We start from the raw sequence: 26,298 nt of genomic DNA on the forward strand, positions 1-26,298 counted from the left end.
TTGTATTTATATGCAAATGTCAACGTAATGACATCGAATAATGATAATAACACGACGGGCAAGACATTGGTATTCATTTGTTATTGGTCCAATTTATAATAGGTTTTCCGTTAACATCATTAAAAATGATGTTTTTCCTCCGCTATTTCTGTCCCATCATTTGTATTTCCGGAAACAAAAACGTACATTTTTATATATTTGACAACTCCTAGTGCGTTTTCATGTTTTATTTTTTATTTTTTCGTGATCTTATATCTAACTGAGGACTGCCTAGGAAATACCATAAAAAGGTCGAGTGTAAAATAAACATGAAATTCTCGTCAGCTTTAAGGATACCCTCTTTTTCTTCTTTTATCCACCGTTCTAGATGGCCGCTAATATTTACGAAAGTAAGACTGAAAATAATATCCTTATAACCGAGCTCTTTGCTAGGTCATTTCCTTTTCACGCATGCCCTGTTTCGTCGTAGAAATCTCAACTCTTTACACATCTCAAAACCGAAATTAAAATCACATAAATGTTAAACGCTCAGATCACCACAAAAGAAAATTATTAAAACCTATAGGCACGCTAAATTTTAAGCATTTTCAATATTTATACTTTTCAAAAACACAATTATCTAAGTTTTCATTATGTTCAAAAAATATTTTTATATTTGAACTTTTAACCTTACAAAATTATGATCGTGTTATTCAAATTTTAATGTAATATTATAACTTTATAGTTACTATATTGTACATATTATAAACTTCATGCCTAAATTGTGATGCAAAGAAAAAAATATCCACAAATTAAAGTTTCTTGATAATATTATGCCTACAGGCACCGGGAGTAGCAACACATAAGGGAGTACACTTTTATCGCATCAATTTCACTAATGAAACCAAGCGCTACTCACCTCGGTTGCCGACTAAATTGGTTCAAAACTTTTACGAAAAAATACATACACAAAGGTGTGCCCTGGAGATAACGTTACGACATAATATACCCACGCTTATGGATGTGCTTGCGAGTGTTTACATATTTCACTTCGATGCCACTTTTAAAAAACTCGTGAAACAATATTCGAATCGTAAAAACGTCCACACAACAGATGCTCCTTGAAAATGTATACTATACAGAACGTATGTTATTATACTGCGTAGTAGTGCCGTACAAATTCGTTTTGTATTTTCAGATAGCAAAATCTCCACACTTGAGTAGTCACTTGTTGCAAATTAATTAGCAATACTCAACATCATTAGATAGCGAAAACATTTGCTAAAGACGAAAAAAGTTCTTTGAACTCATTCTATTTTAATATTTTCATACGTTAGAATTAAACTCTATTATAGATAAAAGAATAGTGTTACGCATTCGGCAAAAGCCCTTGAGCACATATGCGAAAAGCTAGGGGTGTATGAGCTTTTGCTGATAATAAGTATATTACAAACAAGTGGCCGGGATCATTATCGGAACGATCGCAAACAGGCACATGACTGTGAGTGATATAAAGGAGGAAAATGACTTTAGCGAGGTGTTCAACTTGTGTGTCTAAGTAATAGCTATATAAAAAAAATATATAATAAATAAGAGAATGTGTGAGAAAGAGAAAGAGAGAAAAGTGACAACATTGTCCGGTTAAATTATTATGTCCACGGAACCGGATGAAAAAGAAATTCGAAAATAATAGTAAAAAAATAATAATAATAATAATAATAATAATAATTTATGAAAACGGAACAAGAATGGCAAGAGGTCCGAGCCTACATCATTAAGCTTTGCGTTTTATAAGGGGATGCTGTAACGATGATGGACCACGACGACGTCGACGAGCTCGTGTGAATGAATTGTCCCTCGGGAAATCACGACCTTTCTTCTCAGTGCCTACCATTTCCGACCAACAGCCTGACGTTTATGAAAAACTGTTGTGCTATATAAAAAAAAAAATAAAATAAATTAAAAAAAAAAATAAATTAATAACAACAGTTTCCTTATGCATGTATTCAGTTGATTATATTATGTTGTTATGATATTAACATTCATTGAACAATACAAGTATTTAATATGCGCGTGTACCATGTGAGAAAGACTGGCGTTAAACTCGTTCACGTGTAACGTTTGCACGACAACAATATCGTTATTGTAAAAGTTGATAGCATATTTATTAACGGAAACATCCCAACCAAACCTGTATCACGTAGTACCATCATAACGGTATAGACATTTCCGCCTTCGAAGTATCACGTAACAACTATGATACAGCATAACACACCGGACTATGAATCCAGATTCAGTGGAGATAGTAATATTTTCTCGACGGTTTTTAAAACTACTCTTCATTCCTGATAAAATATTTCATATTTTATTCAATTTTATTTCTATCCAAAGTCCTTTTGTTCGGTCACGACACACTTAAAAGAACGTCGAGGAAAAAATGAAAAATTGGAGTTGTTACTGTTGATTAATCTTAAAATGGCTAAAAAAATATATTTCTAATTTGTTTTATAAAAACTAATAAAAATAATAGATTAATCAAATAATAAAATAATATGAAATAAAATAATAGAATAGCTCGAATATTTTGACGTGTCTAACGAAAGTAATTCCAATGCATCGAGAGTCTGATAAAAACAATATATTATTCATCCCAAAGGATAAATTCAATAAAATGCTCATTGATATACGTGCACGAATCGGTTACCACGTTTTTATAAACCTTAACTTGCACTTCTAAAACATATACATCTATGTACATCGAATAAATGTCAAAGGTTTATTGTTATCGAATTATTTATTTATTTTTTCAAAACTAAGAATAATTACTGAGCCTTATGATAACCACTATTATGTAATGCATTAGACGAGAAGACAAATGGTCTATTAATTGTCTATTTAATAAAATTACAGAATGCAAATGTGCTAAATATTTTGCTTTTCGTCGAACTGCCGATTTGATTCAATAATTAATATTCGATTAACAATTTCAATAATTTGTACCTAAAAAGTTTGTTAAGATTGAATTTGTCAAGTTTGTGCGACTTTTGATGTAGAAACAAAATAAGATCTCTGCTTGTAATTCATTCGAACACGACCACGAAGTTTTTTGTACTTTATCAAAGACTGTCATTGAATTAATACAATCTCTTTACGTCAATCAATGATGGCTTATCTTATAGACGTCAATGAATTTATAATTCGTTTAAAACTAAAATAATATTCAATGTTATTAAATTATTCACAGTAGAATTACGATGACATTTAAGTGGATTATTTGTTCTATGTTCAATTTTTGAACTATCTACAATATAATATTCTATAAATATAGACATACATTTTACAACAGGTATTCGATTAATTTATGAAGAAAATATTCTTATTATTAACGAATTATGTTTTGTAATTTCATAAAAAATTGTAAAAATGATACGGATAATATAGAGAAATAACTCAAAATTGTATCTCCATTGTTGTATAAAAACATGCTAATTCCATGTATATTATATAATGTACTTTTGAATAATTTATTTTTGCAAAAAATGTGTAAGTTAAAAATGTATTTTATGCGTATCATCCGAGAACGAATCATATACATCTCTCTGGTTCATAAATTACCGATATATGTTCTACTTGAGCTTTTGAGAACAAAACATGTATTGAACCAAAAAAAAATTTTAATTAGGTCGATTTTTTTTTTTTCAATAAAAAAACAACAGCCAGACATAATAGCTGCAGTATATCATTTTAATGATATAAACTACATGTTTCTATATAAAAAAAAAGAGTTTCATATAATAATTTAATCGGTCATTTCGAAAAGGCCACATTTCTATAAAATGAAAATTGTTGGGAAATGTAAAAAACAGTTTTAAGAAATCAAAATTAAATTTAGATAAAAATTGAAGTAAGGTTGAATTATTTAATTCCCTTATAAAAAATCAACTATGATATGGCGGTCTCGCAGAAAATATGCATTATTATTAGTTAAATATATTTATCACGTACAACTAGTTTTCAAAATGTGTGGAGAAATGGCTTTTTCGAAATGACCGATTCAATTTAGTATTAGACATCGGTAGAGTTCTCTTTATTAAAATGTAGGTAGTTAATTTTAAACACTAATAGATATACCCGGTGTGTATTATACGATGTAAAACTATTTCAAGAATTTAAGAATTTATATCTTCATTTCATTTCATTTCCATTTCTCACTTGTCATTTATATGTACATAAACCATACCTTAGTTTAATTGCAGACTTTCGATGCATAAAAATGTTAATGGAGTGATCGAATAAACGACTCTAAGTCATTATATTTGAAATTCGATTTTACAGAATTCCTGCTTTATGCCAGATACACCTAACCTTACCTATATACAAGGATATGTATGTATGCACCTTGTATAATATAATCGTTCATCAGTGTACTACATTTTAACATTTTACGTTTACTTCCGTATTAAGTAAACCGCGAACCTCATCACATTATATTACAATGGTGAACTGACAGCAGAAAATGAAATATCTGTAATATCTACCGCTCTATTGTTTATATTTAATTTTGGCTGTTAGCTGATCGCATTTCGGAACAATAGACAAATCCGTAATCATGCGCACTACACAGATTCTGAAACAGAATTAACAATTTATTTTGACGGTTTTGTTACAGACTTACTTTTTAGTAGGTCTTTTAATACTTTTTCGGGGCAGAGAGAAACGAATCGTCAATGAATTACTTTCTACAAAACAGAAATTGGATGTAATCGCTACATCAACATTAATGTTTTTGAAAAATTATTATCGCTTGTTTTCTAGGAAAATAATGAAAAACTAATGAAAACTTCTCTTTTAATTTATAAAATATATAAATTTATAAATGAAAATATCCGTACACTCTTCCGGAGATAATTTATTGATAAACCAATCCATATACTTAGAAATACGAACGTCCCAATTATTTGTACAGTAAAAAAAAATATAAAGTACAGTTTGTATTCTTCTACAAAGATAAAAAAAAAAAAAAAACTAATCAATTTTTACTATAAAGCTATTGTTAATGGGAAAGTATCTATAACTTAAGTATTACATACAAGCTATAATAGGTTTTCACGAATTATGAAAAAAATAAAATTTCCCGTAGGTTAGCGATTACAACTTGTACAGTTAAAGTATATAGTTGTTCGATCAACATCCATATAGCGTGTATAATAATCAGAAATATTTAATCGGATTATAAATAATGATACGGCGCAGAATGTATACCGTAGATATACTGCAGTACGCGTATTGTATCATTTCAACCCGAACGGTTTTTAAACTCTCAATACATATAATACGTATTCGTTTTCATTCGAAATAAAAAACAATCATCACGCGCGCACATACAAGACGGACGTTTTAAACGAACCAAAGGAGAGATTTAGTGGGAATAAGCAATATAGATAGATGGTGTTCTTTTCGTCTTCGCACTAGAGATATTTTCGGGCCAAACGGTTGAACGTTAAAGGAGGCGGGTGCGGAAACTTGGCTTTTCTATTTTTCGGGGCGTGAAAATTCGAGTGATCGTTAGCAATTGGAACTGACGTTTTCGGCACACCGTTACCGTACTCGCACCGGCGCCCGTACTTACGCAGCTGCTCTAATAATATAAAGCGATGTGTGCGCATGGAAATGTACAGGACTTTTTTTTTCCTTTAGTGCGCCGTACGCGTCCAAGGCGATGGACATTGCGGAATCCTTCCCTGTACCGCTGTTCGCAGTATCTCCAAAACCCACTCCACCTCGTCGTAGTATTCTTGTTGTAAAAACGTCATAGTTAAACTCTCGTACGAAAACAAGTATAAAACCTTTACCGCCGATGATTTATATTCAAGTGGAAAAAACTCAACGTTTATAATTTTCTGTATGTAGGTACGCACAGGTAGCGATGGCGAATTTCAGACAGGAATTCCTCGAGAGTCCCGTGCGCATCGTAATAAAGATACGTTTCTATATTTCATTCGGAAACGATTGCGTTATCCTCGGAAACATTTAAGCCGAAATATTCGTCGAGCGTTGCTCCATCAGACGGTGTTAGTTTTCATCTCTCTGGATTCTTGGTGGACGATTTCGTCAAAGATACTCAATCTGCGGCCCTCCAACGATTTATATGTGGCCCAAACAGAACTCACTAAATTGATGATAAAATATAAGTTTTAAAACTTATAAATATATTTTATGTGGTCCAAATGAAAAAAAAGGTTGAGTATGGCTGCTCTAGACCGACCACTCGGACGTCTGGATCGAACGATTTTCGTCTGCCCGCTGCGCAGTGTCGTGATCCACTGCGTCCTATGAATATTGTCAACGACTCGGCGACCTTCTGGCACACCAGTTGTCATGTGATGAGAAGCGTCTCCATGGTCATAAACGTACATCGTTTCTGGTTCTTACAGTTAAAACCGTCACCAACACGCCCAATCGTATGCCATGTCGTACAACGCAAGTTTTTCGGTCATAATGATTACATGAATGGAATTTTTTGTACATATTTAGTTTGCATTAAGAGAGGTGTTGGTGTATCTAGCGTCAGTATGTGTTTGTCGTTTAATAAGATTTATTTTCGATGCTTAACAAGTATGGACTTCAAACATTTTGGAGCGTTATATTTTCCGAGATAACCGTAATAGTTCGTAAACGAATTATAATTTCATGAAGAATATTTTATTTTATTTTCAACTCTTGCAGTGGGCGCCGAACGATGAGTTTCCGTTTAATCGCGTACCTCGGTGTTGCCCACGCATGATTGAAATACCGTATAATTCTTTGGAACACACGTGCTGGGCAAAAAGCAACCAGGGTAGATCGGCCGGACCCGCGGGATCCCGTCCGAACGGTATCGATTACGCACGACCGAAACAAGATCACGGATCTAGAAATATAAAAAATAATTTAATGAGTTACCGCTGTAATTTGTTGCGCGTGTCGATTTGTACAAAGTTTTTCTGACATCTAAATTTTTAAACATTTCAAGTACCTACGACCGATATGTTTCTACCTAATATCTAGTTTCAGCCCCCATAGCCACCCCCTTGTGTCCACGAGATACGTGTGTGCGGTTGGCGATGGATTTGCACGATGAACGGACGACGGGCAACGCGGACCGACGTCTGGTCAATGGTTAGACGGTTGAAAAGGGCAATGAATCGATTTATGAATATTATTACCTGTTATTATTTCAAAATTAAATTATATAATTAAACTTAAAATAAACGATTGTTCGGGTGGTGCGTACAGTGAGGGCTTGCTAATAGCAAAATCTTCGATGACGTTAAAAACATGTTACCTCTTCGCGATTTTGATTGACGTGGGAATCACAATTTCCGCAGAATCAATTTACAAAAAAACAAAACGGTATTACCGTAAAAACGCGTAATTCAGTCATGAAATATGTATCGACATAACGCGATGCTCGTGGGGCGAAAACCGTTCGCATAAAGTTTCCCATCAAAAGCTGTTTATAATCAATATTATTATTTAGTTTTTCGCAAAATATTACAGAACACTCTAGAGTGGATTGAGCGTTTTAAATATACACGAAACGCGTAGACACGATGGTCCAAGATATTCTGTATAAAATTAAATTACTTGATGAAATAAAAAAAATGATGTGTCAACGAAAAATCCATTTCTCTGTAATATGTACTTTTGAGGGAGAAAAAAGAAAAATTTGTTAAAATAATAATTTGACGTGGCATAATATAATCCATACCAGTTACCGTCAACTAACCTCCCATGTCGCGCAGAATAATACGCGTTGAAAGTAATGTTTTTTTTTTTTTTTTTTTAATAAAAAACATATACAATCTGTACATTTTGAATAATACACATTATTAGCTAAAACAATTTAACAATCATGAACAAGGGAAATCATCCGGCGATAAGACCTTAATATATTTGGTTTTGGATTAAACTTCAAGGAAATCCTACGTCATTTGAGACATCGTGAAGAGTTGTCCGGAATAAGGAATATTTATTTAAGATGAGTGGGTTGAGAAAATGTGAGTTAAATGTTATTTTGAATATTCAACCAAACAATTGAAAACCTTTACTTTTTTGTTCACGGCTGAATTGGATAAACTATAATAATACATAATAATATACCATAATAGTGTAAACTTCGTATGACAGTTTTAACTTGGTTAATACTAGTTTTTTACGCGTTAGCTTTTTTTTTAATTTTTTTTTTTTTTTTAACCTTAGCTTATTAATTAACTTCGTCCCGCTAATCACGTATACAACTTTTCATTTACACACGATCGTAAAACGATTGAACACTCATTGGGATTTTTTATAACCCCGTGAATAAATCAATTCATGTATATAATAAATATATATATATATATTAAGAGTGATCCTTGGTTATTTACTTGACGGATTTTTTTTTCGCAACTCTTTCCGTTTTAACTCCAACAAATTGTCAAGTGTCATATATAAAACGATGTCGTGTAGAATTTGATCGCGATATATCCACGTATGTGTAAAAGGACGGAATCTCTTAAACTAACAACGACATGATTACGTACGGAGAATACTTTTTACGGTTGACTTGTTTATATCTTTAACAATTTTGTGAGATTTAAAAACAATTGCTCCGTAACTTATGTAGCGTAATACGTTTTTTATTAAACATTTTATGAACTCATCTCACGTTTACTTCACTGTTCGAATAAATAACAACGATAAAGATAGATAATATTGTTTACGAATGTAAAACGGAAACACGTATTATTATTTATATAAAAACTTTAAACAAATATATTTTCAATGGAGTTTCGACGAACCAATCATTCGACGTTTTCGATAAGTCAACAAATAAGATACATTTATCGGTATTATCAGTACGCGATTTTCTGCACACTCGATTTGTTTGATAACTCGAATTATTTTTCCTCCAATGGACTTTGGTAATAAAATTCTGCTATGATAATTATTTATTGTTTTCTACGACAATAATAATCTTACAACACGGTTGTCGAATGCAATTTTCTACCAGTGGCGTAACCAGGATTTTTAAATGGAAGAGGCTAAACACATATTTGGGTAGGTTAGGTAGGAAAGATTTTGAGAGTTTACTCATAACTCTCCCCTCCCTCGCCACTAAATTTAAAAATGTAATTCCAGCATTTTAAAATATTTTTAATAATACATATTAAATTTTAAATAATAATAATATTAATAGTAAATTAAAGTTAAATTTTGTCAACTGCGGTGGCATCACCATGACATACATGATATAAAAACTAGTGATTATAAAATGTAAGTGTTAGACGAGAGTCACCATAACGTTCAAGGCAATTACTAAAAAAAATAGTAATAATCACGGTAGAAGTAATACGCTTATGTGTTTATCAATGACAAACACCTATTATCTGTCAACATTTAGTTAGTGCCAAAGTTTTAAAATATTTAAATACCAAATAGTAGTATACTAGTTTATTACATAAATATAAACACGACAATAGCCCCTTTGGCTGCACTACTTTAGACTACTGCAGTGGTTCTCAATCTTATTAGTACCGCGACCTACATGATTTCATTTTTCAAAAAGTAGTAAAAAATAAAATTTGTATTATATAAATATGTATACATTTTTATTAGGTATTTAGTACTTTATAGGTTTATAATTAATATATTTTTACAAATGTACTTTTAATAATGAGATGTATGCGAAATGTGTGCTTGTTTTCTGTTATGGTTAATAACAGCATTGACATTGACGTCAATTTTAGTTATTTTCAAACGTAAGAAGTTTGATAAGTTTAGCTTGTTCCGATGTTTGTTTATGATGCCCACCATTGCCGAAAATCGAACTTCACACATGTATGAAGATGAGAATGGGAGTAATATTTTTATAGCTTTAGCTGAAAGAATTGGAAATGATTGTTGAAATGACAACTAAAACTGAATCACATTATTGCGGTTGAATTGAAGTTTTAAAGAAGAATCTTCTTATAAATCAATAAGTTCTTCATCGGCTTTTGTTGATATCCCAGTGGATACTGCTTTCTGAAACGGATTCACAACCCTATAAGCTATTTCGTTCGTATTTTTTAATTTCTTCAAGAAAGTAAAAATTAAAATTATCTTTCAACAAAATTAAATGCAAACTGATATGGTTAACTATGTCATCAGCTACTTGTATATCATTTTCAGATATGAAAGTTTGAAATGTTTCAAAGCAATCATAATTTTGCTTTTTAATGTTGTTTTGCCATAAAGTAAGTTTTTCATAAAACCTTTAATTTTATCCTGAACTGCAAATATATCGGCTCCTTGTGTTCTTGTAAGTATAAATTTAGCTAATTTAGTTTCAAAAATATATCGGCTAAATACATGAACTTCAGAATAAATTCTTCGTTGTACAAAGAGTGTGCCAAATCAGTTTTTTCTTCTAGAAACAATGCAACTTCTTCACGGAGTTCCACAAGTCGTGTTAATCCTTTCCCTTTTGACAGCCAACGTACATCAGTCTGCAAAATAAGTGATCTATGAGAATTTCCCATCTCCTCACACAACTTTTCAAACAAGCGTGATTTTAATGGTCTAGTTTTAATAAAGTTGGCTATTTTCACAGGTGTTCAAAACGTTTTTTAAGTTATCTGGCATGTGTTTTGATACTAAAACCTCTCTGTGAATATTGCAGTGTTGTTCCATATATAACGTATGAATACAAGCAGCTAACATAAGCCTTGAACATCGGTAAATTCATCCAGTTGTAACGAGAAAAATCTACTTATACGAACTCTTTGAATTTAATTTTCATTAATGCTACTTTACACATTAGTGCAACTGTATCATTTGATAGTGGTATAATTTCAACATCTTTTGAACTCTTGTCACAGAACATCACTCCAACTGCATTTTTTATTGCTGGCTACACTAAATTCTCTCCGATTGTGTAAGGTTTACCAGATTTTGCGATTCGTAAACTTATAAGGTACGAAGCGTACATAGCTTTTTCATTAACCTTGGTAAACTGCTTAATTTTTGTTTTTGACGTTTTTAGTTCTTTCAGATTTAATTCAAAATAAAACAATGGCTTAGTCTCAATATGTCGACGTAATTTATTAAAACACATACTTTCGTTTGCAAGTATTTCATAACAAATAATACACTGTTATCGTGGATCATCATTATCTTCATTCCAAGAAAAACCAATTTTTAAGTATTTTGAATCATAATTTCTCGTCACTTTTTTTCGTTTTGAATTTTATTCGAAGTTTAAGTTCATCTTCATTTGTTTCAAATGTTCGCTTATTCATCAACTATTTATCCATTATCAAGATTTAGTTGATATTTTTTCGCAGAAATAACACCAATATGAACGCAAAAACACTCGTATTATAAACTTGCTTAAACGGTAAATAAAATAACAACGCTGGTACAACCACAGATTATATGAATATTATATTAAATTATACTCATATGTGTGGTACAACCAAAAACCTTATACTAGTACTAGTACTTAGTATAGAGTCTATGGGTACAACTTAATGACTAGAGCTCGGATTTTGTAGCAAAATAAATCCTCAAAAATTATTTTAAGTAGTCAAAAAAAGCAAAAAAAAGCATTTATTAATTTAATTCTAAAAAAACAGATTTCAATTAAACATAAAATTAAATATTAAAAAAGGAATTTACGACCATATATTTAGTCAAGTTACTTTTATTAAAACTCATTCTATTAGATGCTAATATATTTTTGTACAGAGAAAAAGACCTTTCTACGTCAACCGATGTAATCGGTGCATATTTCATATAAACTAAATCATTTGAATTATACTGTTTCACTTTTACGTTTAGTGCAGTGCCATCATGAATCAAATTAACTTTTTGAAGTTCTGCCCATCCATTATTCTTTAAAAAAACACGATTGCACTTTTCTAAAATCAATTTCGCTACTTCACCATTAGCTTCTTCTGACTTTTGTTTTGCTTCTAACACAATACCTATACTTTTTGCTAAGGTTTCGCCTAAAAAAAAAAAAAATTAATATATAATTACAGCAAATACTTGAAACAAAAATAAAAAAATTCTTCTTTTTTCTAATTGTGTAATTACATGTGAAATAAATCCAAAATTTGTTGTAATGTAGACAAGATTTGAATGTAAAGACTGACCTTTTATAAGCTTTTTTACAACATTCATACACTGGGCATTCTCGCTGAATTCTTTAACTGTATGTATATAGTCTAAGACGTATAATATACATAGAAATAAGCTACGTTTTCAAGAAAAATATGTAAAAATCAAGAAAAAATAACCAAATAGGAGAAAAAGCAATAAAAAGCAGGTTTTGTGGAAAAAAGCAAAAAAAAGCAAAAAAAAATTTACTTCATTAAAATCAGAACGATTCAAAAACGTATTTATATATTCGTATAAGAATTAATTTCTATCACACTCCCCTCAAAAGAAGCATTTGCTACAAAATCCGAGTCCTATTTATGACTAATATTGAATCAACGACTGATAGTCGTTGTTATCGAACTGCGACTTTATTGTATTTTATCGCAGAATTTTTCCAATAAAGACGAATTAATACCCATTGTAATAAATAAATATACGACGAATTAATATTAAATAATAATTATAAATTTTATTTCCCACGTAATTTTTGGTACTATATTACTACAATATTTAGAAAAAAAATTAAGTGGACTGATTAGTTTAACATAAATTCCTTGGAATCTATATAATTCAAAAAATGTTCGTGACCCACCAAAAATTGACTGACGACCGACACTTTGAGAAACGCTGGTCTACTGTATTCGGCGTATATATAGCGGAGCAAAAAAAAAATTATTTATAGAAATCAAATCATATTGTCATACATATATGTATAACATTTTCGTTTTTGTTCAATAATCGACTGCAACGGTATATCTCTAACAGTCTGATCGAAATACGAGTAGAACTATAAATATAAACTATAAATACGAGTCATCGCAGGGCATATTCTTTTTACACCCTACCCACCTTCACCCCTCCTGAAAACTTATTCATTATTTGGGCAATTTTAATGAAAATCGAGTTCCTACATGTATAGTATTTCAAATAATGACAGCATAACCGTTACGCTTATTGTCGTATGTACGTTTCAATGCATTTATTATTACGTGATTAATCATTTTATTTATTATTTTTTTTTTTTAACTTTTAGATGGATAGTAGGTTATGAAAAATTATAATAATTTTAATGGATTTTTACGGATCGATAACAAAAAAAGTTATTCACAATAAAAACATTTTATATTTGAGAAGTAAATATACTTTTATTATTTTAGCACGGACAGTCATGCGCAGTTTTTTTAACATTTTTATTACATTTTCATTTTTATTCGTTTGCGAAATGTCGAAAATGTATACTCGTCTAATTTCTTTTTAACGTTTATTATATTGTACGTATGCTGTAGTAAAACCCACTCATATATTGCTTCCAATTAGAATACAACGTTCAAACGAATGATAGTTATGTATATATCACGATCGGCTGCTCATCTTTTCGCATTACAAAGCGTATAGTGTGAGTTTGTATACATATTGACATAATGATTTACATTTTGTAATCTTCAACATTGTATTTGATATATTTATTCGTTGCGTACCACAGCAGCACCGTAGTTGTAAAATTAATTTGATTAAAGTTCTCAATAGTTGATGATTTTTTTGTAATTTTTTATACATTTATATACCGTGTCCGATTTCGAGATGAATACATCAAAATATGTCACACCGATCACTATATTGGTGAATATAATTGTAATTTTAATTTTTTCCAATTAGTCGCAATATTGATGCGTCACTGCACCTATACGACTGTAAAACTCTACAGCACGCAACAATAATGTACAACATTACAAATTATACAGATGAAGGGGGTTGTGGGATGGGGAATGTAAATTAATTAAATCGAACGCGTGCATACTACTTCTACTGATGAACAATAAAACTGTTAACACGAAAAAATAATAGTACGTTTTCAATCGAATCTTGTAGTCGCTCCTTACACGCGTGTATAATAACAATAGTGAAGAGAAATATTCATTTCGTAAGGCTGTAAAACGTTATGTTCCGGTGAAAAAAATAAAAAAAAATACATATACGACCGTTCGATACGGTTTATTGGTTGAAATAAAAACACTGTAATATACTCATATACACTTACCACCACTGCAAACCAGCAGACAGTATAATATCGTATACATTGTACATTATGCGTGTGTATATACACACTTGTTAGGGTATACATGCGATAAAAATATGCATTCCATCACTTTTAACCCCCGGGGTAACTTTAATCCGGCGTTAAGTGTAAATCAATATTCTACACCCTAGAGTTCAGAGCATCTATCCAAATTGTTCTTTTAAGTGTATTTTTTCGCGCACTAATTTTCTCCTCTTTTTCTGTAGATATTTATCTCACTTTATCAACACGAACAACTCGAGAGGTCCATCAACTAGGTACAACCGTGCTATAATTAAATAATAATTTAAAAAAAAAAAAAAAAAGTGTAACCGAATCAAAAATAATTTTTCATTACCAGAAAATCACAAAATATTTTGTAACCTACCCCAAAACGTTCTTAGGACGTCTTTCTAGCTTGAAATTTGGGAAATGTCTACCCTACGTTTCATGTACATCGCAACGTTGACGATTATCAAAATTACCGTAGGAATAATATTTATTTATATGTTATGTACCTACGTTTATAATCATTTTTTGATACGTCTACATTAGTTTTCCTTCGGCTGTATGACGTATATTACCACTAAAGTTGTCACTCGACATGAAATTTTCATTACGTTTAATTGACGTACAAAATAAATAAATATCATTTCAATGGCATTCGGTGTGTTAAATGAATGCAACACGTCCGAGTTTTATTTTTTTATGTCGATTTTTCTTACTTTTATTTTTTTTTTCGCCAACGGTAAAACTAACTTTTCGCAAACAAATATTGACATTTCGTGCGTGACCGAATCCATAAACTCCGGAAGGAAATACCATCAACTATCAACCACGAGTCCATTGCTATTTTTCTGTCCTTTTTTATTTACCCGTATGTGCACTCATATACTTGATACCTATCTATTCACAGCTTTCCAGTTAATATGATTCGGATACCTATTGAAAACGCATTATCCTAAATCCGACGTGCAACAGAATATAAAAGACTTATAATCATCTTTATTGATCTTGCAAAAAGAACTGTATAGCTATACATACCTACATAGATTTTATTATAGCTACAGCCACACATACCACTGATGAAAGTATACGATTTTTAAAATCTACTTTCCTCAAAAATTAATTTTTAATTTTCCGTTGTACAGTTAGTATACTTTTATAGGTCCATGTGCATAACAATTGATATCTGAGCATTTTGGAAGCCTATTTAGTATTGATTTTTTGTTTATCAACTCGAAAAATATATGTAGTAATTTTAAATGTAGGTAATACATACTCGTTTTATAATCAAACAAATCAAATTACGTCTTTTTGAAAAAATATTTATTAGGTAAACAAATGTTCATTTAGCTCGAACATTAACACAGATAATATTCACAATCCAGAGACCATAATAATCAAAATTGTCAAGATTTTTGTAATAATGTCAGTAGTCTAAAATATAATACAACATAATTACCTGAATTATTACCCAGTATAACCTGAGAAATGTTTTACTATTTTAAATCAAAACAATTACTATTTCTATGTAAAAAAAATATTAGATTAAAGAAAAATGCAAAATCGTCGTATATGTCATCGGTATATTTATTTTTTGTCTTTATATCTATACATAGTTTACTTATACGCCTCTAAATCCATAATTATTAATATAAACAAATTAAACATAATAGGATTTTTCTTAGGTAATCGAAAATTGAAAAAATTATACGTCTATCCCGGGGCCTAAAACGCGGCAACGTGGCAAAATCAATAAATAAATTATAATTAGTACATTCTCTCAAAATTTCAAATTAATTGGTATGATAGTTTTGACTATAGGTACACTGATCAGTCACGGAGTGAGAGTTATTGGAATTGTATTTAGATACATAGATTATGTTTTATATCAAGGGTGCCCAATTTATTTTGGAAGCGGGCTATAATTGCAATGGCTGCATCCGAATTGGTTCCCATACCTAAAAATTGACATCTTTATTATAAATCTATATTATAATTCCCATCTTTATAAGTACCAAGGTGGATTGATAAGTACGAATTTCGGAATGGATAAGATGAAATAAATTATCATTTAGATAAAAACCGTGATAAAACAGGCATTATATTATCGATATTGACGGATATCTAGTCGTACTTATAAGTCAGTACGGCATTCAGTAATCCGCCGTAATAACCGCAAAGTGTTTGTATAAGTGATTGTATTTGTATTTTAATATTTTCGAATATGGAATTTATGTACAGTGAAAAAAATAAAAAACTTATTGTATTGTTTGTTATAAATTTTTACCTCAATAATACAAAAAATGATAAGAATAATACTTAAAAATAAATTGACGAATTAATATTATGTTTATTCTATTATTATAAGAATATAATTATACAAATTAAAGTAAAAAAAAATCAATGTTATATATACATACAGTTCTAAGTCTGTATAAAATGGGAAGGAAAAAAGAAAATATTTTGACCCGGGAACCAACTCGGATATACCCTTCGTATCAATCCGGGAACCAATTCGGACACTCTGATTGCAATTACATTTAGCTGGTGGGCCATGTTATGAACAAAACTTTCTTACACTTATAATTTATCCAAAATTCTATTTTCAATAGATACTTAATTAGATAGGAAAAATAGGTATTTAAATTAAACAACATTTTAAATTTCACATGTTTTAATTTTTAATAATATTTAAAAAAAACATCAATGAGACCTTTGAAGAGACTTATTAGCTAATAATTTTTCAATATCTGGTGATAAATCTGATGTTGATAACAACATCAAGTTGTTGGCGGGCAAATCCAAAAGCGTTGACGGGCCACCTCGTGGCCCGCGAGCCTAAATTTGGGCACCCTTGTTTTATATTCTAGGACAGCCAGTCATGCAAATACCACTAGTATTAAGCAGCGAACCCACCAAGAATCTGTATAGATAAATTTTTACTGTACTAGATCAAATTGAAAATTTAACGTGGTATGTAAACTGTACCATTGAAGATTTTTCGGTAGTTTCCTTGAGCTATAAAAAAAAAAAAAAACTAAATTGCATTTTTCGCAAATATATTTAATTTACACAAGCGGACTTTAACGCTTATGATCAATCCGGTGCAAAACTTACCTTTGGACTAATCGCATACATTTAAGCGCAACAATATAAATCTAATGAATTGTACGACAAATAAAAAACGTATGAAAAAATCACATTTCTTTTAAATAGGTACATTAGATGATATGACATTAGCGTATTCATCAAAAAAAATTTAAATATTTGTTTACACTAAACGACCTATTAAACTCCTGTGTGCTACTAGACAATATTATTCTTCAATCAGCCTTTGATTGGATTGGTTATATCATTATCATTTACAGTGCGTATACATCGGGAACGATTTTTGTTTGATAATAAAATATTTTAAGAACCTTAAAGTGACGTGCGTCGCACCGCAATAAGTGTATACCGATCGGTGTTGGCCGTTGACCGATTTTAGATTACATTGATCCAACACGATCGCCATCAATTAATACTAATGTGAATGCATTTTTGTCGTTTCCACAGCGCTGCTGTCATACGCGCCGATGTCTTCGGATTTCACGGGTCCGTCTTTCCTGCTGGAACCACCGGGCAAGTACGAGTTCTCCAACACGACGGGCGCGTGGATCGACTGCACCGCGGCTGGAAATCCGGCGCCGCACATCCGGTGGCTAACGGCTGACGGAACGCCCGTGTCAGACGTACCGTCCCTGCGGCAGGACATGTCCAACGGCACGCTAGCCCTGCTGCCCTTCACGCCGGCCATGTACAGGCAGGACGTGCACAGCGCGGTATATCGGTGCCTGGCCACCAACGACGTCGGAGCGATCGTCAGCCGCGACGTGCACGTCAGAGCTGGTGAGTGTACACGGAACACTAACACGTTCACGGAACGTTGCTTTCCAATATTGACTTTCTTGGTCCGCAGCCGTTGGGTGTCCGGAATTGCGTTACATGCTATTGAAAGAAATTCCTAGCTACTACTATTCCACCACGTGCGGTGTTTCTATAAAATAAACATTAAACGGTGCGAAAAAAATAAAAATAAATGTATCAACCTTAAAAGACGAAACGAGGTCGATTTCCTTTTAAAACCGATCCCGTATTCTATCTTATGTGTGGATGCGCATAATTACACACGATTTGTTCGTGCAAATCCGTTTGGCGTCGTGTAGTAAAGAACGATTGAAAATTAAAATATTAAGTACAATGTATATTTAATCGAAGTGTATTGTTCCATGTACTATCCTTGTATGTATAAAAGAACAAGCCTTTTTTATATTCCAATTTTATGACGACATTATTTAACATTTTTCTAATTTTTTTTTTCACAGAGTTATTCCAAATACCTTTCTGAGTGTCGTCACGTCGCTCGATTTTTAATTTTTTTGTCGGAGAAAAGGGAGAGAGGTTTTTGGAAAAATGTTAAATAATGTCGACACAAAATCGGAATATAATAATGCAATCCTCCTCTCCCTACCATAATATAAAAAAAAATGAAAAATAAGGTGACGTAGTGACACTCAGGATAGTATTTAGGACAATTCTGCGAAAATAGTTATATTTAAATAGTGTCATCACAAATTGAACAAAAAAACGTTCTTTTATATATATTGGATTATAGAATCATTTTCAATAATATGTTTATCATTAGTAAATATTATTATTATAATTTTTTTTTTTTTTTATTAGGTAATTTTAATTCAGCTTCAACTACTATTTAGTTGTATATGTAGACTTACTGTGTTTTTTTATGGTTATTATAATAACTGTAAACATAATTTCTATCAACTGACTATTGAAATGGCAACGGTATGCCACAATGTATTGGACATTAGAATATTCTGATATGGCGGTAAGATTTGAATTAGAATAACTATTTTGCTTGAATACGTTCAATATTCATAAGGTAAAGTCAGTTATTATATTTAACTCGTCACGCAGTGTTAATATACAAATTACAGATTTGCGGATTGCAGAAGTTCATCTATATGTATTATCCGCATCATATATTTATACGTTTCGATTAGCCTGCATGTAGGACATGGATTTATGCAATCATCAATAAAGTATAAACTTTAGGGAAAATTAGATTTGCTACGGTCGACATTAGCCGTAATTTTATCCGCGGCATTTTAATTTATATAATTATAGTTCGATTCACAGAACGCGTACGGCATATTATTACACCGTCCCAAAGAAACCGTTTCGCATGTGTTCGTAAAGTAACATTATTTGTTTAACGAATGCAATTAATTGTTTGTTTATTACTTCGAGCGCTAAACATTCGAAATACCCATTCGATTTTCAAACATTGAGGTATCCATGGTGTTCTGAAATGTAAAAACCGTTAATGGCCCGGGTACAGGGATTTCGATGCTTTCATGGTAAACAAAGAAAGTTTTTAATTCAAAATTCTCAATCTGTGAAATAAATATACGCGGTCGTGAACGCAATATTGATATGCACGATATCTGCGAGAGCTGCGTGTTTTGAAGTATAAAATGATAAAAGGTTTTCAACTAGGGATTTTTTTTTTTTCTTTCGTTTGCTTTATTTACTGTCTGCAATATATTATTATGAGCAAATTTGATAAAAATAAAGAATAAAAACGGTTCGACGTGGATACCCCACGCGTTCGATTATGGAAAAAATGAATCATGCTCGTACACATAAGTATTATTTATACATTGTGTTTTCTGGTATCCCGTCAAATTTGAACGTTTTTAAAACAACTTTTTATCCCGAATTCCTACGAGTATAAATAGGCGATAATGAAACTAGTTTTTGGGATATTTAAATGAAAAAAAGCTTTGGGTCCGTTGAATAGGCTTCTTCTTATTTCGTTACTACATTATATAACATATACGGTGCTGATCACGTCGTGTCTGGTGTCATACAACATGATAACACGTCATTTGGATACCCGATCCCTGCAAAGCATGCCGTTCGGTAGACGGAATTCGTAAAGCTGCACTTTTAAAATAATATTATTTATCGTAGACGCGGAGACACCCGGACACGGAAATCTACCCAATCTATAGATTGTATGACTGAACGAGCTACAGCTATCCATCAAATTAATATAGCTTTGAAACGTTTTTTTTTTTTTATCTCGGTACACATTGATTGAAATATAGAATCATAACAAACCAAATGCAACTATTTTTCTTCGCGTAAAACAATAAATTATACAGATAGAATTTATTTCACCGATTTTTAATCATTATTATTCTCTGGAATATTGTTTAGTAGTAATAAATAAATAATAAAAACAAAAATTGAATGATTCAACGTATATTTTGTATTTTTGTTTTCATTAGCGTCTTTGTATAAATTATTATTCAAACTAAAACCGACATGAAGCAATACAAATTATTGACAATGAGAGTTAATTTCACATTTAATTTAAATTCAATACGTCTCAATAGATGTCAATGATTGAGTAAAGTATATGTTATTGAATTATCAGATTCGACGGCACGTTATTTCATATTTGTAAATTTTGGAACTAAATTATATAGGTTTATGCACCGTACTTTTCGAAATAAATTTATGTATTTTCTTATAGAACTTCTGATTCGCCGTTAGATGCTTTTTTCCCCAAATATTTATCTCTGAAATTCAATTTATGTATTTGTATATGAATAAATGTACTTCAAAATATTAAGAATTTTAGTTAGATTTTGTTATGAAATATGATAGGTAAAAAATAAAATACGATGTTCGACTGACACACTAGAAATATAATAACCCTTAACGCTTTAAATACCTGATGCCTATTTTTACGGGCTTCCGTGCACTACTTACACATTATATTTTTTTATAACAATAAATTTCCACTATTTTTAATAAAAATTAACGTTAAAATTATTTCGTTTTAGATGTTATTAATTTCAAATTTTATATATGAAATAATGGTGAATTTATATTGAATGATACTTTTAAATCAACTTAACTATAAAATAAAATCAATCATGAAAATGAATAAATGAATACGCAATCATTAATAATGAAAAAAATCAAGTTGTTTCATCTAGACTAATTTACCCACGATAGCATAATATGAAATTAAATTTAAATAGCAAAAATTCAATAATTCGTTTTTAAAACTTGTATGTTTATCATATTAGTACCGTTTTTTGTTTTAATATTTGTAAACTATTTTGAGAATAAATTAACTCTAACTCCATTACTGATGTTTAAAGTAATGCCTTTATTAATTTATTATTAAAATAATACTATTGAGCTTATACTTAAATTGTAATTAGTTTATCATATTAACTAATATTTTTAATAATACTGTTTTCGATGTACGGTTTTAGTTGTGGCTCAAGATTTCAACCTCGAAGTTCGAGTGGTAAATGGAGGATCAGCTAAAGGATGCACGGCTGTTTTGGAATGCGTCACACCAACGTTCATGAAAGACTTAGTCAAAGTCGTATCTTGGCTTCAAGAACCAGGATTCTATATATATCCGTCTTTACAAGGAGGTTTGTAATTGTATTTATACGTTTTAATAATAGGTACTTGACATACGAAATAACGTAATTGATATAATCAAATTATAACTGATAACATTTATAAATCTTGATATTCCAGTTGAATTATACTATGAAGCATATAAAAAATATCGCAGACAACAATATAATTTTAACAATTAATACTACTGATAAATTAACTGCCCAAGACTCTAGTTGATCAGGATATTAATTTGATATTTACTATAATTTACAGTATAAATATTTTGTTTAGATTATTGTTTTGAATTACTCAGTCATGGTCTCATTTAACACGATTTATCAAAAATTATATCACAAAGTACAAATGCATAATTTCGAGAAAAGATACTGTATAGCACGATATATTAGACACGAATAATGTTATTATTTGCTTACATAAATGTGTTAACTATTATTCCACGTGTCGGAATACATAAATATTACAATCGCGTTTTTTATTTTCAACAATGTAGACGATCAAAAATCGATTGTTATTATTATAACTAAGAATTTGAAGAACAATATTACTATTTATTATTCACCATTGCGATTATTGTATACGGATATCTCACGGTTGTTCACCAGCCAAAGTGGTGAAGATTTTTTTTGATCGTCGAGCCGTTAAACAATTAATTCAAATGTAATTGATCAAAAATTTCCATGATTAGGATACGGGCAATAATAATGCAGGCCTCATTAAATTGTACAGCTGCTAGACAATATTGTATATCGTTATGTCCAAAACCCCATTGTTAACGTACGCTACTCTTATTCGGACAACATAAATCACCGTACTGAGACTACACAATAATATTGGGTAAAATATAATATTTTCATCAAAAATAACTCTCTCTACGTCCAAATCCATAGTGATTAAAATCAATTTCACACAAAAATTTTATGTTCAATAAAATATAATAGTTGATATTATTCTACTAATTATTTTAGCATGTGTTCAAAATGTATTTTAATAACAATCATTTGAACGGTGTTAAAATAAATGTATGTATACCACTACCACGAACAGTGATGATAATAATTATCTGTGTAAGTAATCCGTTATGATCAGTGTTTATTTACCACACATACAATGTCTTAAATATACAGCTAGCTGTATGTTTTAATATTTGTGTAGGTTTCAGTTCGTTGACTTAAGCATATGCTATGTATATATGCTTATGTGATATGTTAAAATAATTACTAAACCGATTTAATATTACGATGGAGAGTAAAATAATAACAGTTCTAAACACTCTATGTGACTTGAAAAATCGATAATATAATTACATATTACTATAATATTATGATGAAAAGTATATTTTATGAGATCCTAGTTAGGATAAAAAATAATATAAGTTATAGTTATAGTTATAGTTATATTAAGTTATAGTTTCTTCAATGCAATGATAAAAAATGTAAATAAAAATAAAAATGTATTTAATACTCCTCGAAAATATTATCTTATTTCAACCTACAATGACGTATTTGGTTGGTGTGGCAGTGTAGGGAAAGAAGTGTAGTAATTTTACTTTCTTAGCATTGTTTTAGTTATTAGAAAATTACCTCAAAACTTATGAAATAAATGTGAATTACATGATACATGATAGGATTTTTGCCACTTAAAATGGTTTAGTTCATTGCATTATTAAATCATTAATAATATTTTCAAAACCTACAACATTTTGAAAATTATTACTTTAACCTATGTCTATATGATCCCTAATTGTAATCCAACTTCTTATCTTAGCGAAGCTTCAGACCTACTACATCAATTCTTACCAAACTAAATTACCGAACGCGATTAGTGCTGGTTATGATATAGTAATAACACAATTAGTTATGAAAATTAAAGTAGATCACTCGTATAAATTGATACATCAGATGTAAATCAAAAATAGTAACACGTGTTGCGCACAGTAATACATATAATATTATGTTCACATGCATAAATTACATCATATTTTTACTTCGTATTGCAGATGGTAAATACCACGCAATGCACACAGGTGAGCTGTTGGTGCACAATCTGGAGTCTAGCGATCAATTCTCGTCGTACACGTGCCAAATGATGCACACCTTGACCAGAAAAGTGACAACCAGCTCGCCGGCCAACATAGTCGTACACGGTAAGATTAAATGATGACGACGGGGGTGGTGTAAATCGAGTAAATATACACTAGGGTCAGGTGAACAAGTTTTAATGGAAGCAAGGGTGTAAAAAAAAAAAAATGGGACTTGATGGGAAACATGCCCATCGGCGATGGTGGCGAGACGTGAACTTCGTTCGCAGTAATTATTATTAGTACGTGACCCGAAAACCAAAATAATAACATTGTAACCCTTTTCTGGAAAATATACAAACCTGGTAGGTTAGTAACCATGGTGACCGATTGCGGGCAGAACTCTAGATTACACGAATGGATGGACATACAAAAGCACCGGCGTCCTGACACTAACCGCCGCACAACGCTGTCGACCAGATAATGGGAAAGATGTTACACGACTATAATATATATTATATATATACGAGTATATATATTTACACGAGTGCGGTATATGGTAACACGACCATACTTACAGGCTGCTGTACAACAGTGATACGGTCGCGCGTTCCATGTTCTGTAGACCATATTACAACATGTTACTATCGAGCATTTACACCATCGTATTACACACGCTGTGTAATATACACACAGTGACGGTGCTAGAGTTTGTGAGGCCCTGGGCAAAATATATGTTGAGTCTTATAATTTCTATTAATAAAATATTTAAGTTCAGTTAAATCAGAACCGCGGGGCCTTAATTATAATTTGAGGCGGGGGACCCAGGGCAACTACCCCTATTTCCCTCCACTCGCGCCGTTCCTGTATACAGATTATACTCTGAACCGGCTGCATTCTACTTGTATATTGCGGGTACGATAACGATAATGACGCAACGTATACACTACACAATACAATCTTGTTGTGTTACGTTAAAACAATAATATTACATGGCGTTTTGTACTCAACGTTTCAGAAGCCGCGGGGAACGAGATGGTCGAAATCGTCGCGCACAAGAATTCGGTGCGAGTTGCCCAGGACGAAGGTGCCGTGCTCACTTGCATCACTATCGGATGTCCGCACCCTCATTTCAGGTATGAGTATTACGTAGGTTTGGGTTGGCGGACGCGCTCTTTAGACGAGTTTGCGGACGAGTTGCAGAGGGTCAACCAGACGAGCGCTTATGGATCATGATGATGCCATGCATTTTGAGAACCGGATGGATTCCAACAGAGTCACGGCGACGCCGAAGGGATGGGTTTCGTCCGAGGGTGGTATTCGGTGAAAATTATGTTTACAAATTTCGCCACGGGGGGCAGTCGTTCAGTAGTAGTGGTAGTAATGTATGATAGACGCGCGATATACGATAGAAATACGAATCACTGCGTATGTGACCCGGTGGAGTGTATGATATTGATTATTTAGTCAAGATTTTGTTTTGACAACAGGTGGTATCACGTGCTGGACGATAACGAGCCGACGCTGCTGGAAACCGGTTCGGGGACCAGGGTACTTGGCCAAGTTCTGTCCATCGAGGCGGTTAGACCCGAAGACTCGGGTACCTACCGGTGCTCGGCCAGTAACGACGCGGGTCAGACGAGCGCGGACATCAAGCTGGACGTGGTCGTGCCGCTCCGAGTGCAGGTAAAAGGGATGAGGACAATTAGTCTAGAGTTGTCCGGAGTACATTTTTAATGTAATGCACGCGATAATTCTGATACGATGTGTGATAATACGATTATCAGATAAAGCGCGTTCTACTGTATTGTCGCGACGACTATCGATCCCGGAAACACGAGAAAAACGAATTCGCGTTGTCGGAATACATAATTCAAAAAAACCCGTGCAGTTCCAACTTCAGCCTAAGGGCTCTTGGAGCACTTGCCCAAGGCCCTCATCTGGCCGGGGGCCACGAATAATAGAAATTACAAATTTTAATTTTAATCTCTAACATATAATACAACTGCCTATAAAAATAAAAAAAATTCTTAATAACAGAAAAAAAAAATTTGATAAACAGTAAGTTCAAATAAACGATGAACGCTTAATTGTATGCCATTGCATTAGGTAAATGTTATTTTTCATCCCATTATTTCAAAAGATTTTTCGTTAAAATTAATAACTCACATCTTTCGGCTGCACAAAAGTCATCATACAAAATAAGCTTTTGATGTTTTTACTCGCCTTTTTTTGGCTTACTAAAAAAATCCCGAAGCTCAAGGTGCCCATGGGCATCTGCATAGCCTAAGACCCGTGATTGTTTGGGGTATCGTGTGGTTTCACTATACTTGGTACGTCGTCGTGGTAGGAAATGCGGTACAATATGTAGACGGTTTACGGTACACGGTTATCCCGTTGTCACAGGCGATTATTACCCCCTATATTATTACCGGGGAGGGGGGTAATAATCGCCTGAGGTAATAATCGCCTACAGTAACAGGCGATTATTACCCCCCTAACATTTTTACCGGGGGGTAATAATCGCCTGAGGTAATAATCGCCTACAGTAACAGGC

At 32.0% G+C, this 26,298-nt stretch overlaps 1 protein-coding gene across 6 annotated transcripts in view; it reads left to right on the forward strand.

The window, feature by feature from the left end:
- The window catches only part of LOC112693228 (Down syndrome cell adhesion molecule-like protein Dscam2), a 163,169-nt gene that overhangs the window by 70,820 nt on the left and 66,051 nt on the right, over positions 1 to 26,298 (forward strand). For all 6 annotated transcript variants that reach the window (XM_025568208.1, XM_025568210.1, XM_025568205.1 and 3 more), the window contains exons 2-6: positions 17,765 to 18,097; positions 21,565 to 21,732; positions 23,721 to 23,867; positions 24,760 to 24,877; positions 25,232 to 25,427. In XM_025568208.1, the coding sequence (XP_025423993.1) occupies positions 17,765 to 18,097; positions 21,565 to 21,732; positions 23,721 to 23,867; positions 24,760 to 24,877; positions 25,232 to 25,427 (962 nt within the window). The remainder of the gene's footprint in view (positions 1 to 17,764; positions 18,098 to 21,564; positions 21,733 to 23,720; positions 23,868 to 24,759; positions 24,878 to 25,231; positions 25,428 to 26,298) is intronic.

The sequence above is a fragment of the Sipha flava genome, unplaced genomic scaffold (assembly GCF_003268045.1).
Source record: "Sipha flava isolate LNK unplaced genomic scaffold, YSA_version1 82_pilon_pilon, whole genome shotgun sequence".
NCBI lineage: Eukaryota > Metazoa > Arthropoda > Insecta > Hemiptera > Aphididae > Sipha > Sipha flava.